The sequence below is a fragment of the Artemia sp. Qi Xiang Cuo genome, chromosome 14 (assembly GCF_049724085.1).
Source record: "Artemia sp. Qi Xiang Cuo chromosome 14, ASM4972408v1, whole genome shotgun sequence".
NCBI classification, from domain to species: Eukaryota; Metazoa; Arthropoda; class Branchiopoda; order Anostraca; family Artemiidae; genus Artemia; species Artemia sp. Qi Xiang Cuo.
In genome coordinates, this window is record NC_142807.1 from 11,928,202 (window position 1) to 11,948,893 (window position 20,692).

General features: G+C 35.8%; 1 protein-coding gene across 1 annotated transcript in view; it reads right to left on the reverse strand.

Annotated features, from left to right (window-relative positions):
* Positions 1–431: 431 nt before the first annotated feature.
* mRpL15 (mitochondrial ribosomal protein L15) overlaps positions 432–20,692 on the reverse strand; it is a 61,457-nt gene continuing 41,196 nt past the window's right edge. The window contains exons 5-6 of the mRNA XM_089099808.1: positions 13,756–13,915; positions 432–787 (exon numbers count right to left, since the gene is read on the reverse strand). Coding sequence (XP_088955934.1) covers positions 483–787; positions 13,756–13,915 — 465 coding nt within the window. The 3' untranslated portion in view covers positions 432–482. The remainder of the gene's footprint in view (positions 788–13,755; positions 13,916–20,692) is intronic.

Here is a 20,692-nt window from a genome sequence, read left to right on the forward strand (position 1 = left end):
AAGCAGGCAAATCCATAATTTAGGCCTCGTTATCTAAACGGAGTGATTATCATCATTGTTCCCACCTTGCTAAATGCATTTCAGGTATCTAACTTTTCCCCCAGTTGCAAAATCAGTTTTAAAAATGCTTCCAGTCCGTAATGCACCCAGGGTCCCATAAGTCCCAAATTTTTCAGAAAAAATTACAAGCTCCTTTTTCTCAAAGAATTAAAAAGTTTTTTTTTTCAATTCCCTCCCCACCCCCAAACCCTGTGTACCTACCAGCCATAGGTCTAAGCTTCAGAAGAGAAGGATCAAAAGGTAAAGGTATTATTTAAGCCCAAAGTTTCCCGAGACTCATCTGGGCAAAAATCGGGCGCTCCTCGTGTGCAGATGCTGCCATCTAAGTTCTAACAGGCCTAGAAACTTCTAATGCCATGTACCGCAGGTAATCATCTTATTAAATATTTTTTACTAAAATCCATTCTCATAATACAATACTATTAATTTATTTCATAGAATCGCTTCAACTCTCCATCTTTTGGAGCAAATACTTTCTTATCTCGAAGACTGACAAAGCAACCGGGCATCAAGCCATAGAAAACTTGTCTAGGATCTTTCCGTCTCAACAACATATCCTTTAGAGGATCTTGACTTAGTTCTGGCAGTTCATATCCATACTTCTGGGATAAAATAAATCTTTCTTCAGCAATCTTGTCAGGATCTGCTAAATATCCACGCTGCTTTGGGTCGCTATATTGGACTAGTGCATCATGGGGTGGAAGCATTCGCTTGGGTATGGGAACACCTGAAAATGCAATATTATATCAAACATTACAATATTGTTTTTAATTTCTCATAAACTTTGTAATATAGGCTACTATGGATTCAAAAAATTCCTATTCCATCGATATCACGGCGGTTAACTATTATTCCAAGATTCACAAAAATATTTTTAACTACCATAGTATGGCTCTTAGAATTTGCAATTAGTGGTATTCCGAAATGTTCTCACAACCCTCGTGCCAATCAGCTTATTTGTGTGCTACTGCAAAGCTGCTAGAAATATAAAGATTTGCAAATTTTAAGCAAGACTTAATTAGGGTTTTCAGCAATCACGGACAATGTTGGTTTCGCACCCCACCCGCACGATCGCTATCACAACATAAATGGATCACAGTATTAACAAAAACACTCAGTTTAGTAGTCCCTCAGATGCAACATCCGGAAGACCCCCCCCCCTACTCTCCTAGCTACAACACTGGCAAGGAAAAATTTACACTTTCGAAAAAAAAAGAAATAAAGCAGTATTTAAAAATTTTGCTCGGATATAGCAGATGAAAAATCAAAATAAAACAAGAGCAAGTAAAAGTTGAAACGAAAAAACCATAACTAAGTTACTTAGGCAGAGTGAAGTGTTACAGCAATCTTTAGTCGGTTCGATCGACAGAAGGGCTGCGTACAAAAAGAAACGAGGAAAAAAAAACTTCAAAATAAATGACAAAACAACAAGGATAATTATAAGCAACTAAATAACGACAATAAAGCAGATATTTCGACAGAACCCCAACCGAGCCGTCTTCAGCGCTCATAGTTACACACAAAAAAAGTTTTAAAGCATTAAAGAATTGAAACTGAACTCGAGAAAAAAAAGAAAAAGGACAAATGGAGCCAACATAAGCTAAGAGAGAGAGAGGAGAGGTGAGGAGAGAGTCAGAGAGAAGGAAAAAAGAAAGAGAAAGAGATGGAGTGAATGATTAAAAGAGAGGGGGAGGGGGCAGGAGGTTGCACCACCTACTAAATTTGTACAGAAATACGAGATAAGATAAGATATTTATTTCAAAAAATGACTATCACAAGCCCCGAAGGGCCGAATTCGCATTTCGTGGGTCATATAATAAAAAAGACATAGAAATAGCACAACAACTAAAAAACTGGCTAAACAATGCCAAAAACAACAATATCAGAAAGGCAAAGCCATTCATTAGTCTAAAAAACAAAAAGTGTCAAATGTAAGAAAGTTAAAAAGGCACAAATTAAAACAAAACCCAAAAAAGAATGAGATAAAAATAGTGTTAAAAAGGTTTAAAAGAGAGTATATAAAAAGGGGAGGGAATGGAAGAGCCAAACAGACACCAGCATGGTTATCACCAGTAAAAAAAAAAAAAAAAAAAAAAAAAAAAAAAAAAAAACTAGTGGTTTATTTGATCATTAATGAAGGGGACAAAAGTTTTTTCATATCTGGAGGTTAAACAACGGATGGGGGACAAGATAGGGACGGGTTCAGAAACAGTACGTGGCAGGCGGTGTCTGGATTGGGAGCGTCTTTTGGGGAGCATGTTTTCCGTGCGAGGGTTTATTATTGCTTTTTTCGAAATACGGAGGCACGGTTTTCCTCTCCTGTGCTCAAGAGTTTCCAGCTTGGACTTGTTCAGATGGAGTGAATATGGTACCAAAGTTTCTTTAAAAATTATTCTTAGGGCTCTTTTTTGAATAGATTCAATTTTATTTGATTCATCACATTGAGAAAAATTGTTAATCTTTAACATGTGCAAATTTTGAGCTTGAACTTCATTAATAGCGATTAAATCTAATATATATATTTTAGAAAGGGTGTCAAATTCATTAAGTTTTTAAAAGTTAAGGCTTTCAGTGTTGTTCAGCAAAAGTTTGAGGAATCGAAAGCGACTTGTGAAGGTACCGTTTTTACACTTTACTTTTTTTATATCACAGATGGGGCCGGGGGTTCTAGTGGAATTCTTGCCGGGGGCTAAACTTGGATAGTGAGAACAAGGGACAGGGGGATCAAATCCATCTTTTTCAAATACAATTGCATTTAATTGAGCAGGTACTAGCGGAGACTCTAAACAGCGGTAACTATTTGAAGTTTTAGAAACTCTGCATGGAGGTGTTAAAAGAGGATCATTCTGCCTGGTTACTCTTATACCAGAGTCATACTGGTAGGGTAGCCAGGGGGGATAAAGTGCAAGGGAAGGGAGGAAGGTTTCCTGGTGATCTGGGAAAAAGTCAAGTTGGGAGTGTTCTTTAAATGGGGAGGTCGGGGGGCAAGATGATGCTGAGGGAGGGAAGTACGGTGGAGGGTGTCTGTGAGGGGAGGGGTTGGGTTTGTTTCGGCAAATAACGAGTGAAGTCCAGAACCGGCCGGTAACTTCTTGGACGCACGGAGAAGAAAGGAATCGAAAGGAAGTGGATTTTTGGGAGGAATATGAGTGAGGGGGGTTTGGGGGATGGTCCAAATTGAGTGAAGTGATTGTGGGGGTTGGACTGACTGGGCACGCGTAAGTACTTGGGGCGGAGGATTGTTTCGAGGGATGGATTCCTGTGGTATACTGCTCTGTATCGGGTATGCAGGGGGATAAGTCTTAAAGTCGAATGGAACACGAACAAGGGGAGGGGGGGGGGTCGTGAATACTTTCGGCGTCGCTCTAAAAAACGACGGGTTTTAAACCTGCGCTCCAATACGGAAGATGCATGAGCAAAAGTACACGACTTATCAATAAAAGAAAAAACAGAAAAAAGATCAACATGGTCAAAAATACACTTATAAGACACATATAACTCCCGAAATAAACTGACGAGAAATATGCAGAAACTTGCATTGTTTGCGAAACTTGCAGAAACCACTATCAAAATGCTTGCAGATCACATTTTCCTTTCTGCTTATTTTTATATTTATTTCACTTTTATCCTTCACTTTCGTAATTTTTTCAAAGATAATAAAAATGTCGTCGTCTGGTAATGACTTCTCCATAACCTTTTTGTTTAGTTCATTATCACCTGATTATTTATGTGAAAAACCGGAAGTCACTGGACTATTCACGAACTCAAGGGCGTCATCAGTAGTCATACTACACGTACGTATTTGTATGCTCTCATGGGATATTCTGCAATTAATGCTGGATTTGCTGAACTCTGATAATTGATTCCCTAGGGTAGTAATAATTGCTTCGTTGTGTTTTAAATCCTCTTGTAATTTGGTGATTTTCGATTTAAGGGTCACTTGATTGTTTTCTAGACTGCAGAGTTCATCTTTCATAAGGAGGCGTTGGGAATTATGGGAGTTGATATTTTCACTCAATTTTTTAATTTCGAGATCACGTTCATGGAGTATATCGTTACCAATTTTTTGGTCATTGAGAAAAATGTCAACTTGTTTTTTCAAATCTTCTATGACTACTTCATGGTCTGAATTCTTCTCCAACTAGGAATTGTATTTAGCTCGGAATTCAGCCAGCTGTTTGATATGTTTAACACAGTCAACACAAGGGGGGACTTGGGAAGCTTGATTTTTTTAAATTGATTTTGGGGTTCTAGGTTTTGTGGCAGAAAAAATCCTGGATACGCCCTTGCAGGTGGGGGATTATATTTTATCGGCTTACCGGTCATTTTTCAACAGCCTTCATCTCCATTCCTACTGCAGTGAACACTTAATATTCCTTCAATACTTAAAAAACATGTTTCGAACAATGACACTGTTGTTCAAAGCTGTTACAGTCTTGTGTTCAGTTTATCTCAAGAAACGTTTCTGTGAAATGTCGCTAAGGTGGTTTAATGTATTATTTTCTTTTGTTCTTTAAACCAACCAATTGAATGAATATGGGTTACAGCAAGAAATGATTGTAGAAACTTGGCGAAAGTTTCCAACACTGCCACCGCAAAGTGGTATTCGCTGTTTATATTGTATCCATTAAGATTTATTTTTATTATTCGTAATTAATTAATCACACAATGAATACATTCTTCTAATCCCCCAAAGGCTCCTAGGCCTGTAAAAGAAGGGGGATACATACATTTCAATTAAGCACTAAATCAATAGAATAAAAATGTTAAACATATTAAATATAATTGAATAAATTAAACAGACTCCAATAAATGATACACAAAAAGGAGACAAAAAAAAAAAATTGAATTGAAGTTATCAAGTATTTTGCAGGTTGCATAGGTTGCATTAAGACATGGCTAATTGTAGACAGAGAAAGCCAAGACAAATAGTCCAAGTAATAGAGAGGCAAATGTTTAAATGGCTGAGGCACGGGTAAATGGCGGGAGTATGCATGACTCTCTTATTGGACACACACTTGTTTGTTAGTTTTTGGAAAGGCATCCCTGCCTAGAGTCTCAAGCATGTTGACCAAGAATTTAAAATTGACATAAGACCGTTAGATTGCCAGTAATGAGAGGCAAACAAGGCACGCCCGCCTATGGTCTTAAGAAGGGAGTTGATGGATTAAAAATAAAAAAAACTTTAACGGCAGAAAAGCTGGAACGGCAGCTATCCATGTAATAACATTTACTATAGATAGTTTACGGGCATCATTATTGCAAAATAGAACAAAGAAGAGAAAAAAAAAACAATATTAAAAAAAACCAAAAAAACTGATTCTAAGAGACCCCCCCCCAAAAAAAAAAAAGAAGATGTAGGACAATCCAATAAAATAAACCAAAATCCTAAATATATATTTGAAACCAAGCCACAAAAAAATTAGACAAACTCAGTACCCTCACAACAAACGTTTCTAACCCAGACTAGGGTCAACTGCCCCCCCCTAAATAATAATAATAAAATTAAAAATAATAATAATAGAATAATTAAACATGAAAAATAAAGACATTGAAAAATTTCTAAAAAATTTTTTTTGAAACTACCAAACGAGTGGCAGGTAGGCTATTCCAAACGATATGATAAGCAGTAAATGGATTAAAGTCAGACCTCACCGATGGAGTAAATAAAATATTAATATTCCTTGAATTGCGAATATGATGCGAAAACCTATCAGTGACGAAAGAAGGAGTAGTTTGAAGGGTTGTGGGAACATCACCATGAATTTGATGAAAAGTGAAAGACGCGCACGAAACAATGTAGAGAGACTGCAAATCAAGTAATAGGCTAGTTAGGTTAGTTGTAGAACAATTTGTTTCCTGTATAACCCTTCTTGCCTTTTCATATAACTTAGAAAGTGGTTTCAAAAAAGAAGAGAAAGTTGACATCCATATTATAGGGCAATAAGAGACGTAGGACTGAACTAAAAAATAGAACAGAATTTTAAAAATTGATCCAGGAAAAATGTGTTTTAGCTTCCTCAAAATTCCAAGGCTCCTTGAGATCTTCATATTAATTAGTCCAATATGATGCTTGAATGAAAGGTTTTCATCGAGAAGAATACCGAGAAATCAGATATATCGTTCCTTAGATCTACTGAGAGACCCCCTGGAAAGCTGGATATTAGTTAACTCAGGGCACGTCAGAGAAATACGGGAAAAAATTTAAAAAACTTGACTTAGCAACATTTAGGGCATGGAAATTTGCATAAAACCAAAGCACGACTCTTTCAAAAAGCCCAGCTAATTTAGAAAAAATCTCAGACTCAGTTCCTACTACAGTACCAATGGTACTATCATCAGTGAAAGCAACAAGAGTGTCTAAATCCTGCAAAAACGATGGATTTTTTTTGCATTGAAATATTTAGGATGACATAGGTGACAGCAAACTGAAATCTTTTGATTCTTAACCACAACTATAAGGTCATTAACATAAATCAAAAACAGAAACAGACCAAAAACAGAGCTTTGAAGAACGCCAAATTCATCTTTCGACGAAAAGCGGGAGAAGAAGTCTACGGAGACACTTCTACGAGACAGACAACAATCAAACCGAGCATTAGCGTGTCCTCTTGCACCATTGTGTGATAGCTTATACAGCAGAATCTCATGAGTTAAAGAGTCAAAAGCCTTACGGATATCTAGGAATATAGTAGCAGGAATCAAACCAGAGTCAAGCGCGGTGTGGAAGAAAATTTAAAAGAGTTGCACACGCATGCTCCGTAGAATGTTTAGCTCGGAAGCCAAACTGAAAATCATGAAAATATCTTTTATTCTCTAGAAAAGCAAGTAGACGGGAAAGCATGGTCTTTTCAAAAATTTTGGTAAAAAAAGACAGCAAAGATATAGGACGATAATTGGCTGGATCATATCTTCGTCCACCTTTATATAAAACAATTATTCTAGCTCGCTTAAGAGGACTGGGAAAAATCCCATTTTCAAAAGAAAGATTTATAAGCTTCGTCAATGGAGAAATAATTGAAGGAAGAATGAACTTAACTACCATAGTTGGAATACAGTCAGGTCTAGACGACGAAAAACCCGAAGCTATTTACAATCCTTGCTACTTCAACATCAGAAGCAGGATATAACACCATCGATTTAAGACAAGGCGGACCAAGATAAGATTTGTAATCTGGTTGTGACTGTGAAGACCTGACTGAAGAAGCAATGATCTGAATGAACTGAATGATGTAAATGCTTCTTGAACAGATGAAATACCCTCAACAACCACATCACCAACTACAAGACTTGGAGGGATGGAACGAGCCGAAGAAGAACGTTAGAGGACGGAATTGATCACTTGCCAAGTTTTTCGAATATCTTTCCCAGAGTCCGAGAATTTTTTGGAATAATAAAGGAATTTAGCCTTCCGGCATACGGAATTGAAAACATTCCTGTAGAGTTTGAATTGCTGAAGACTTGCAGCATTCAAAGATGGCTTTGCTGACTTAAAAGTTTCTCAAAGATTATTTTTTCTTCTCCAACTCTTTAGAAGACCAGGGTGCATCCATGGGTTAAGAGGAATAAATCTTTATGACCTTGAAGTAGAGGGAGACAGAGCACATACGTCAAAAATAGGCTCCTTCACTGACTCATAAAAGGAATCAAACTTTGAACAAAAATCATTATCCTCACCAAAAACATGTCATGTCTTCTCAGCTAAATGGGGTCTAAGGTGGATCAATTCATTCAAACCAAACCTAAAAGAAGATGAAGTAGATGCTGGAGTGTCTCTAATCAATATTTTTTCAAGGATGAAACTGGAAAATACAGGAAAATGATCTGAAATATCACTCACTACAACAGTATTCCGAACCAAACAAAGAAACGAAAAAATGTTATCAATTAAAGACGCTGACGTATCAGCTACACGTGTCGGAATACAGGTTGTTGGTAGAACCCCAACAGCGAGTATATCTGAGAGAAAATCCACCATAGTAGAGGAAGCCATGTCAATTAGATTTAAGTTAAAGTCTCCCATTATTACAAGTTCACATGGACGTCTGCCTTTTAAATCCAAGACCTCATCAAGGACCTGAAGAAAAGAAGGGACTGATCCACTGGGAGATCTATAAACATTACCAATTATCAAAACCTTATTTTTTAATTTAATTTCAATAAACTGGAATTCAAAAACCCTTTCATCATTCCTTGACAGATCGCTTCGAACATCATAGGGAAAAAATATCAGAAATATACATTACTAGACCACTTTTTGCCATCCTTCTGCGGTTTAGTCGCTCCATGTTGTAACCGGGTATATCTAAAAGCATTTCATTACTAGATTTAAGGAAAGTCTCACATAATCTGATAACATCGGGTCTCCCATCAAAAACCATCTGCTTCAACTGATCAATCGATGAACATAGACCCTGAGTATTGAGTTGAAGGATCGAAAAATGATCATCTCGTCTAGTAGCCCACTTTAAATCGGAAACATACTTACTAGCAATTGATTGGAAAATATTTAGGGAATTTCTTTTAAATTGACCAATATAATTATTAAAAATACTCAAAACATCTAATGGGATATTTTACAATTGAAGTAAACACCCACCAAGGGAGTAAAAATTCCTAGAGCCTGAGTTAGAAAAAGTTCATAAAACTAAATCGGTCTTGATCAACCATTATCAATTTTCATATAAAAGAACAAGAAATAGTACTTGAAAAAAAAGACGAAAAATAACAAAAAAATTACACAAATATTAAAAAAAAACTCTATTAAAGGTCATCAATTGACCAGATACGCTTGATGGAGGAGTATCAGTTTCGCGCACAAAATACGGTCTTGATCAGACCACACACTGCGATTTCCAAACCAATCTCTTGAAGCACTCAGAAGATTGCGCTTACGTTTCGTAAGGTTCTCAGCTACAAATAAGCCTGAGCCACTAAGCAGTTTCTTCGCTTTAAACACATGGCGAGCTATTTCTTTTGATCGAAACTGGACGAGAAAAGGGGCAACTTTATCTGGTCTTTGAGCATTATTTGTTCCAACTCTAAATCGCTGAACACCAACTATGTCTAAATCTTTAATATCAGCTAGGCCCATCTTGACAAACAATACGAACTTCATGGTATCCTATACACTCTGCAAAGGACTCTCTTTCACAACGTTCAACAATAGGGACTCACCTGTTGCTTCCTGCTCTATGTCGTCTAGCTCGAACTCAAGCTGTTTCACGCGATTTTGCAACAGATTATTCATATGCACGAACTGATTGAAAGATATTTTTGAATCATTTCAAATTTAGGATAAAACTCAACATGTACTGCATCATAAATTTCAGAGACGATTGTTTCAACAGGAAACTTAGCATTATAATTAGCTGTAGTCTGCAAAGTCGGTTTTTTCAGCTTTTCGTTAATTGTATCTCGATGCCTTTAGTTAGATTTTGTTTTGTAGTCGCAAGTTCATTCTCTGTAGCCACTATTAGTCTACGGAGATCAGCAGTGGGATCTGAGAGTAGGCTATCCGTTACTGAATCTTGCCCTTTTCTTAGAAATCGGCGGTAAACATCAGGATGATTCTTTAGCTCTGCAAACGCATTATTAACACCTTTAGTTTTCTTTGTTGATGCTTCCCTCTCATTGCCATCAAAACTGAGTAAACTCACGACTGACAGAACCTGATGGTCGGTTTTTTGCCGTTGGAAAAAACAACAAATTTGCTGTCTCCGGTATTTGTCTTCATAACTTCTAGGATAAGAACCGGCCAAAGGGGATAACCTGCAAATTTGGTGAGGAACTAATTTCCAATTTCAACCTTATCCAGATCCATGGCGGCAACAACAAATTTTAAAAAGCGATAAAATTAGAAATCAATAAAATTAGAATTTAATTAGCATCAGATTAGGACCTAGACCATCTATCGTTTTTTAATTGCTTCCTTTACTTGTTCGTTTTCAAAGGCCTCGTACAGTTATAAAAGCTTTTCTATACCAATGTCAAGTTTGCTATAAACCACCACCGTCAATGACTGATGACTTATAGATGGCATTCAAAACTGTTCAATAAAATCACACGATTCTCAACCCTTCGGCTAACAGCTTTTGCCTTTTCGTGCCTGGTTCAGAAGGAAACAACATGAATAATGCTTGATATTTAGTACTTGCTTTTGAGAATGGGAATACACTGTTCCCCTTCCTAGGCACAAGTCAGATCCAAACTTAAAACATACGAGTTTACATTTGACAATTATGCACTTTTCCTGTGTGATATCTTACTTTTCAAATTATCGTTTCAAAGCAGAAACAGGGGAGAAACAGGGGAAGACCACATAAACATAGCTTTATTTTTGGGGGATGGATAAATTTTGACGATGGGCAAGTCTCCAAAACACAAAAACCAGACATTTGTGGGCAAGATATAAGAAATTATAGAGACAATTTCGACTTTCAAGATCCCTTTGTTAGCCCGAGTAGAGTCCTTAAGTTATAAACGCAGTCGACCCACACATGAACAATTTAAATATATGTCTTGTCTTTGTTTCATCTGGAATGAACTACCAACTTGATGCTGTTGGGAATTAATGCGGCAAACAGGTTGACACAACCTTCGCGATTACTAAAATCTTAGAAGTTTGGTGGTGACAAACTTCCTATGTTACCCCGAGAGTAATAGGCCTGTTAACACCTATCAATAAATGTGGGCGTACTGGACCCAATTTCAGTTACCAGGAGCCACTGACCTTCCGCCTATTATCTGTCCAGGAGAAAGCCTAGTAAAGCGTAGTTATCCCCCTGCATATTTGAAATACCGACAATGACGGAAGAAAGAATGTCTTGAGGATTCCGAGGTGAGAGAGATAAGTTCTATTAGTAGTGCTGGCTCTGAGGATCAAGTGCGCAAACGACTGGCGAGTTGTAGGTAATTTTCAACTCTCTCTTGAAGAAAATCTTGTCAGTAAACCCGTCTGAAGCGGCCGGATGCTGTTCTTGGGTTTTGCGAAAAACAATTGTGGACAACTTCACACAATCAAGGAAGGCTCTTCAACAAAGGAAAAAACAAGATACGCAAGCCCAAAGTCAAAATACCGCACCTGAGGGGGCGCAAATAGCCTAGCAGACTTGACGAGTCCCGTAACCATTTATATATATACATGATATATATATATATATATATATATATATATATATATATATATATATATATATATATATATATATATATATATATATATATATATATATATATATATATATATATATATATATATATATATATATATATATATATATATATATATATATATATATATATATATATATTATATTTATATATATATATTTATTTATTACTGTGAATGTCCGAAATCTGGTTAATGTCGACATCCACCGGTAAATGTCCGAAATTCCTTTTTCTCTCCTTGGATTCAATTAGCTTTGCGAGTCAGCTTTTTCAGTCTTATACTGGCAAAAGTTTAAGTTAGTTCAGGTTAGTTTTGGTTATAAATATCAGAAATGAATAACAAGCAAAAATAAGTGAAAAAATATATGGCACCGAACAGCTCTAGAAGGTGAAGGTTTCTCTCGAAGGTTTCTTCGGGAATCAACAGATGGTAGTGTGAAAATTTCAACGACCAAACAGCGTTGCCAAATTCAATTAGCTAATTTCACTTATTTATTATGGTTGATCGAGGCAACACTGATAAAAATGTGATGCTACCCTAGAAACTTCATAATTTTGAAACAACCAACGAAAACACTTAAAAAATTGCGATATTCAGGAATGAATAGACCAAGGATTGATCTAGGAGGCAAAAATTTTTATTTTGATATCCTGGATGGCTGCCCCCCCCATTGCACTTCCTGGGGGAGGGGCCATGAAACAGAGATCAGCACCACCGGTAGAAACTCTTAAAGTCTAGTCCCATATTATTTACCTTTTTTTTTACCTTGGTACTCTAAGGTTCATATTCCATGCACAAGTTTTTGGAAGTTTGTTTTTCAGCAGTCCTATGGTTTTTGTGTCTCAGCGTAAGATAATATTTTTGCCATCATTTGATAGCTGATATTCCGCTTCATCCATTAACAAAATTATATTTCTGAAATACACTTTGATTTTTTTTAATTGAAAAATACGTCGAAAAGGTATGAAAAAACCATGCAAAATCAGAAAACATCTCATTTTCCACACAAGATAAGATTATTCTCCAAGAAAAAGTCTAAGAAATACCATAGCCGTGAATCGGCTAATGGAGACATCTAAAACTAATTTAAAATTATATAAGTATCTTGTCCTATTGGTACAAGTTACGTCTGTAGCCTTTTCGCAAATCGCAAGTTTAACGGAGAATTGCAACCATTGTACCTACCTCTTAGAATTCCATGTGAGATTACAATTCTATGTAAGCTTACACTGCTTAAACAATCTCACAATTTATTATATTTGTCCCATAATGATGATCATAATCATGATGATAATTAAAGATATTGATTGATTAGGATATTGGTAAGAATTAATACAGATATTTATAAATTATTTGATTAACAAGTAAGTTAAGTCAATCTAATTTCTGATCTTATTTTAATTATGGCCTGAACAAAGAAAAAAGCGTAGAATACTTCCCTACAATTCTATGGTCAAAAGTGTATTTATTTTCCTTGTTTTATGTCTGTGGCGTATTTTTGTAAGTCAATCAAGAGAAGGTGGTAGCAAACCCAGGGGTGGGGCACAGGAAACACCAACTGCCTTGCACTTTTCAATTCCATTTATACGAATTTTAGTGCTAAGACCATCAAAATGAAGATTTTTTATGTAAAAAAAAGATTTAAAAATTAAAAAATAATTTGTTTTTTGCCCCTTGACTAATCTTAGGTCTATTTATATCTGAAAACAGCGATTTTGTATTAAATTATTCTTTTAGTTGATATAAAATTATGAGGTTATTAAGGAATTTTCCGACAGTATTGCCGCGCTGAACCATGAAAACAAATCAGCAAAACTAATTAATCAAATTCGACAATACTTTTTATGTGTTATGAGACACTAACAATATATTATTTCCCAAAGACAACTTCAACCCGAGTCGGATACGGAATTAATGTTTAGGCGAGGATGTGAACCAAAAAAACTTAAGCTCCCTCGTTAGTGTTTTTCACCCCTCCATAGTGTAGATAGTGAAACTTTCGACCTTCCAGGGAGGGGGGATACCTGCCCCTCAAACAGCCCCCTGGTTCCGTCCCTAACTGAACTTTTAAAGGAAGGCAACTCTTTCTTAACTGTTTGGTGCTGTACGTTTTTAGATAATTTTTGCTGATTTTTCCAACACGCTTCTTTTTCTTTGTAATATGGCTCCCGGTAAAACCATAACTGCATAACATCATATGAGGATCATTTTCACTAAAAATTGAATCACTGTTTTCCCCAATTTTTATGATATATATGGTTGCGTTGGTTACCAATTAAATTAATCTTAATCAATCTTAATCTTAATTAAATAATCAATTAAATTAATCTTATTCAATCAATCAGATTGAATTTCACTTTTCTTGGCGCTTTAAGCAATTCTCGAAATCAAACTTATTTTAGTACAGTGCACTTAAAGAAGATTCATTTTTAAGACGATAATTTATAAATTATCAGTACTACGCAATTTTAAAATGCTAAAAAAAAAACAACTTCAAGCTTCAAAAAGAAGAAAAAGAATACCTCTTTTAAAAAAGGTTTCTGGATCTACGGCTGCTTGTAAACTCATCACATCATAAAATGCAGTCGTGATAATGCCACCATTTTTCTCAACTGCAGCAATAACATGCTCAGGAGCATACTGTACTTCCAAATTTATCTTGGCATCAAAGCAATCAGCTCCCTAGAAAAATAACAACCAAATTTTGAGAGATTTCATCAAGCTAAGAAGAAGAAGTTTAACCTGAAAGTTTTTAGAAGGTCCCACGCGAATAAAACTTCATCACTCAAGCTGGCTGACCAACACACTACAACATTCGTGCGAAGATCTATCCAAATAGGATAAGATAGTCCAGCCAGCACCACAGAAAAGAAGCATATATTAGGGTTATTAAAGCTAGTTGATAGTTTATCCAACAAAAAGTGATTTAAGCAGTTATTTTAAAAAAAGAGGGCAAGAAGTTAGACACAAAATCGAAACTTAGAAGAAAGTAAATGGATCATTATTTCGTAAGATAACTCACTTTGTGGAAGTTTCATCAAACTTAAAAATTCTTTTTAATCTAAGATTTCACTTTGAAGGACTGATTTTTAAAATAATTTGATTTCATTCTGATTTTACTAGAAGAGTCACTGTATATTTTAGCTTCAAATTGGGATTTGCTGAAAAGGTAAGTTGACGTATAGGTAAATATAGGCATATAGTGCCGATTAGACCAGGTAAGTCCCCCTCTAAAATTCAGTTTATGGGCACCCATGAGAGAGAGAGAGAGAGAGAGAGAGAGAGAGAGAGAGAGAGAGAGAGAGAGAGAGAGAGAGAGAGAGAGAGAGAGAGAGAGAGAGAGAGAGAGAGAGAGAGAGAGAGAGAGAGAGAGAGAGAGAGAGAGAGAGAGAGAGAGAGAGAGAGAGAGAGAGAGAGAGAGAGAGAGAGAGAGAGAGAGAGAGAGAGAGAGAGAGAGAGAGAGAGAGAGAGAGAGAGAGAGAGAGAGAGAGAGAGAGAGAGAGAGAGAGAGAGAGAGAGAGAGAGAGAGAGAGAGAGAGAGAGAGAGAGAGAGAGAGAGAGAGAGAGAGAGAGAGAGAGAGAGAGAGAGAGAGAGAGAGAGAGAGAGAGAGAGAGAGAGAGAGAGAAAGAGAGAGTGGGGGGTGGGGTAGAGACACTTCTCTCCTCTACTTACATGTCTGGTAAGATAAAATGGCGATACTATTAAAAGAAGTTGCAAAAGCAATCATATTAATGTTTTTAGTGATTTGTTGCCAGTTGTGATATTTTTGTATTTAAGCCATATTAAGTTGAAAAAGCAATTGTATTGATGTTCTTAGTGATTTGTTGCCACTTAGAGATGTTGTTAAATGTTCTAACAACATCTTTGGCAATCAAGTTCAATCATGAATATGATTTCTAAAGAAATCATATTAATGTTCTTAGTGATTTGTTGCCAGTTGTGATATTTTTGTATTGAATGCCATATTAAGTTGTCAAAGCAGGTTGATTGATGTTCTTAGTGATTTGTCACCACTTCCGATATTTTTGTATTAATGCCATATTAAGTTGTCAAAGCAGATTGATTGATGTTCTTAGTGATTTGTCACCACTTCCGATTTTTTGCCACTTCTATATATTGTTATAATGTTGTAAAAATAATATTGTTAAAACAAGTTGTCAAAGCAATCGTATTAGTGTTCTTAGTGATTTGTTGCCACTTGTGATATTCTTGAAATAAATTGCCAAAGCAACTGTATTAATATTCTTAGTTATTTGTTGCCACTTGTGACATTTTTATCACTTAGCGATATTGCTAAAATAAGTTGCCAAAGCAATTGTATTAATGTTTTTAATGATTACTTTTATGAAGAATGTCTAAGCTTTCTCTAAAAGTCGACAGATCAAGCCTACAAGGCTTTTATTGTGGAAGTAATATTCTAACAGATGTATAATTTCACAGGAAATACCACTAGTTGACTTTTTAAAATCGAAAGCGAATTTATTTAACAAGAATAATAGTTATTAGACTGAAAATTTTACTTACTGTTACCTGGCACGAGAACCTAATATAGCCCAACGTAAATGCGGCAGATGATGGAAAAGTTTAGCCACAAGGTGGCCTTGATTGAGGAGAGTAAGGCCTATCCTGTTAAAGCGTTCACTTAAATTATCGTAAAAAAAAAAAAAAATTGCCATATTAGAATAAATGATGCATAATCATTTAAGACTTAAACCTAGTGTTAATAGTGTCATTATTCTTTTTGTTTACAAATCAATTTTTACCTAAAATCAATATTAGAAACCAAATACCGAGCAGACGTATCTATTGTTATACCCCCATGCCTTCCCAAAACAATAACATAATTTATTTTTCACTGAAAAATATAAATGTGCTAACCTTTATTGTTCTAATGCGTGAAAAAATCATAACACTTTGACTACCAAATAATCTGTAAATGTATATTAAACTAGAAATGCACATTCACTCTTATTTTTTTCAGTAAAGTGCAAATTATGTTCTGGTCTTGGGAAGGCAAAGGGGTTTTGAGCCCAACTTATGTTAATTTCTGCTCGTTTTGAGTTTGATTCGGATATTTATTGTAATTTCCGTTCGTTTTAAGTTTCATTTATTTATCGATGCTGATTTGTGGTAGTTTCACGCTTGATAGATTATTTTATTTTTGCTCATTTTTGGTTTGCACATTTCAAATGAGACCTTTTTGAAGTTTCTGCGACACAACTTTCAATAAAAACCTTATATGCACTCAGGGCATAACTTACAACCCCTGCACTGAGGGCTCTGAGGGGGTTATCATCCTAAAAGACCTAATTTCCAGAACTTTCAACTACGTTGATTAAAAAGGATATCTCAAATTTTCGATTGGATGTGTTTAAGGAAATGGTGGGCGTGAGAGGGGGGTTAGTTGCCCTTCATTCACTTTCGACTATAAAAAAGGGCACTAGCCCTTTCAATTTCCAATCAAATGAGCCCTTTTTGAAGTTTCTACAACTTCGCTTTAAATAAAAACCTTATATGCCCCCAGGGCATAACTTACAACCCTTTCCCTGAGGGCTGTGGGGGTAGGGGGGAGTTGTCATCCTTAAATACTTAATTTCCAAAACTTTCAACTACATTGAATAAAATGGCTATCTAAAATTTTGATTGGATTTATTTGGGGAAAAGGCGGGCGTGAAGGGGGTTAGTTGCCCTCAAATCACTTTCGACTACTAAAAAGGGCACTAGTCCTTTGAATTTCCAATGGAATGAACCCCTTTTCAAGTTTCTACGACAAAGATTTCAATAAAAACCTTATATGCTCCCAGGGCATAACTTATGACCCTTGCCCTGAAGATTGTGGGGGGAATGTCCTGCTCAAAGGTATAACTTCCAGAACTTTCAACTGCGTGGAACAAAATGGCTACCTAGAAATTTTGATTGGATATGTTTGGAGAAATGGTGGGCGTGGAAAGGGTGTTAGTTGCCTTCCAATCACTTTTGACTAATAAAAAGGGCACTAGTCATTTAAATTTCCAATCGAATGAGCCCTTTTTGAAGTTTCTACAACAACGCTTTCTATAGAAACTGTATATGCCCCCAGGGCATAACTTACAACCCTTGCCCTGAGGGCTGTGGGGGGTTGTCATCCTCAAAAACCTAATTTCCAGAACTTTCAACTACGTTGAATAAAATGGCTATCTCAATATTTTGATAGGATGTGGTTGGGGGAAAGGTGGGCGTGACAGGGGGGTCAGTTGCCTTCCAATCACTTTTGACTATTCAAAACATAATTTATATCTAGAAACCAACTACGCTGAACAAAATGGCTATCGCAAAATTTTGATTGGATGTGTCTCGGGAAATGGTTGGCGTGGAAGGAGTGTTAGTTGCCTTCCAATCACTTTTGACTTTTAAAAAGGGCACAAGCCACTCCAATTTCCAATCGAATGAGCCCTTTTCGAAGTTTCTACGACAACTTCTTCGATACGACGTGCCCTGGTCTAAAGGAAAAAAATAATAATAAATAATACATTGTGCCAACATCGTTCTTATATACCCCCAGGATATTACTTAAAACCCTTGCCCTGAGGGCTATGGGGGAGTGTCCTCCTCAAAAACATAATTTTTATCTGGAAATCAACTACGCTGAACAAAATGGCTATCTCAAAATATTGATTGGATGTGTTAGGGGAAATAGTGGGTGTGGAAGGGGTGCTAGCTGCCTTCCAATAACTTTTGACTATTAAAAAGGGCACTAGCCATTCCAATTTCCAATGGAAAGAGCCCTTTTCGAAGTTTCTACGACAACGACAACTCCTTCGATACGCAGTACCCTGGTATAGAAGAAAAAATAATACATTGTGCAAACATCGTTCTTTGCTTAGGTAGCGCTATTGCGCTGCCTATGATATCGTTCCACCAATACCACGGACGACCTGTTTTCCGTTTAGCCCTAGATGGTTGGCCGAAAAGGACAATCTTTGGCAATCTGTCATCATTCATACGAAGAACGTGCCCTAACCATCTCAACCTTTCTCTCATTAGAGCCCTAGACAGCGGGGTTGAACCACACTTTTCGTACGGCCTAATGTTTGAAATACGGTCAGTCAGCTGGGTACCCAAAACAGTCCGTAGGCAATTTCTCTGGAAAACATCAAGAAAATCTTTGTCCGTTTTTCCGTTAATAAAAGGCTAGTTAGCAAATGCCTAAATAATAAATGGTTCGTTACTAAATGCTGAGTAGATGTGTCTAATGTTGTATTACAAAAATGCTGAGCAGATGTACCTAATGTTGTTTCATGGAGAATATTAAATGCCTAAATAATAGCAGGTTCGTTACTAAATGCTGAGTATATGTGTCTAATGTTATATCATGGAGAGTAGTAAATGAAATATTAACTCATTTGTTACCAAATGCTGAGCAGATGTGCCTAATATTATATAATGGAGAGTATTAAATGCCTAAATAATAATTGGTTCTTTACTAAATGCTGAGCAGATGTGTCTAATGTTGTATTACAGAGAGTAGTAAATGTCTAAATAATAACTGGTTCGCTATCCAATACTGAGCAAATGTGTCTAATGGAGAGTAGTAAATGCCTAAATAATATCTGGTTCGTCGAGGAAAAAAAAAACTTATGGAGGAGTTTCATTAGGAAAAGATGTATCTACACAAGAATAGAACAGAAGATAAAAACAATATAATATTATTATTGTTTGTATTGCAGCTTTTATGCAGAAAAATGTAAAAAGGAGATAAAATGTTAATTCAAATAAATATTTCGTTTTAGAACTTACAAGTTGCCTAGTTCCCTCCTCAACCCCCCGCCCCCCACCAATACATGTTATGCGACATTCAAATAATAACAATATCTCGTTATCAAATCCCTAGGAAGCTTGGCTGCAACACAATCATCTACACAAGAGCTCATGTCTTTGTATCCCCTTTCGTCATCATTACTCCATCAAAATATACCTGAAAGACGATTCGGAAGTTTTAGAAAAATTGGATGTTTTAAAACCGGAATTTCTGCCAGAAGATGGTATAAAGTAGTAATTGATGTTAGCTGATATTAAGTAGCAAATTCTTAAAATCACAATTTGAAATAGTATCTCAAGAGATGGAATCTTATTTCGGAGAAACAAATATTTTTCAGAAGAAAAAGAAGAAAAAACAGACATCATGAATTATTATCTTTCAATTGATCACTGAAGCTACATAATTTCTTAATCTTTTCGACCAACCACAAAACTCGAATTATTAGTGTAAAATAGGGCAGCTTCACAAACATTTGAACTAAACTTGTTCCATCAAAACACAAATGAGTGCGTAAGAATTGATTCTCCCACACGTTTTTAGAAGGCCAACACCTGTCATCTTGGTAGAAAAAAAAATTACTAGCTTTCCCAAACAAGTAACTCTAGGATGGCAAGGACACTTTAAAAAATCATTTCAATGTGTGCGATTATTTTCAGCATATACAGTATATGATCAATATATAGTATATTATATCTGTTTAATTAGTACATAATAGATTAGCACACTATAGGACATTGTATCCAGTACTTCAGTACTGTATACAATATATGAGGTGCTGTATTCAAAGGATTATCTAATAGTGGTTTAAGGAAAGCAAATCAAAAATAGTGATTTATATATCGTTATCATATAATTTAATCATATTCAAAATATGGCCTTTTATTCTTTTTTCGATGTTTAATATTTTGATGTTTTATCGCCATCTAATACAAAATTGTGAATTGCAGGTGATACAGTAGTAGTAATATATCAGTAAATGCATCGACACGTCACTATACAGTACATCAGTAAATGAGATTAGTAGACAGAATATCAGTTTAAGTAATTTTTTTTAAGTAACAGCACATTTAAAATGATAAGGCTCTAAAAATTATTTTTAAGAGCATATATAGAGCCCATGATTATTACAATATATAGTATTACACACAGGAAGGAGCAATATTTTTAACTTGGGCTCGAGGGAAAACTTTTAAAACTTTGTAGGAATAAAATTTATTTGCCAGAAAATTTATTTGCAACGCATTTGTTCCATCATTTCAATGTGTGCAATTATTTTCAGCATATACAGTATATGATCAATATATAGTATATTATATTATATCTGCTTAATTAGTACATAATAGACTAGCACACTATAGGATATTGTATACAGTACTTCAGTACTGTATACAATATATGAGGTGCTGTATACAAAGGATAATGTTAGGAAGACTAAGTCACTAAGGCTAGGAATCAGTGAAGATGAAAAGGTGATGTTGGGTAATGAAAAGATTGATCAGGTGGGCAGCTTCACTTACCTTGGTAGTATTATCAGTAAAAATGGTGGGAGCAGTGAAGATGTTAAATATAGAATAGCCAAGGTTCAGGGTGTTTTTTCACAGTTAAAAAAAGTCTGGAAGAATAGGAAGATAAGTCTGCAAACCAAGATTAGAATATTAGA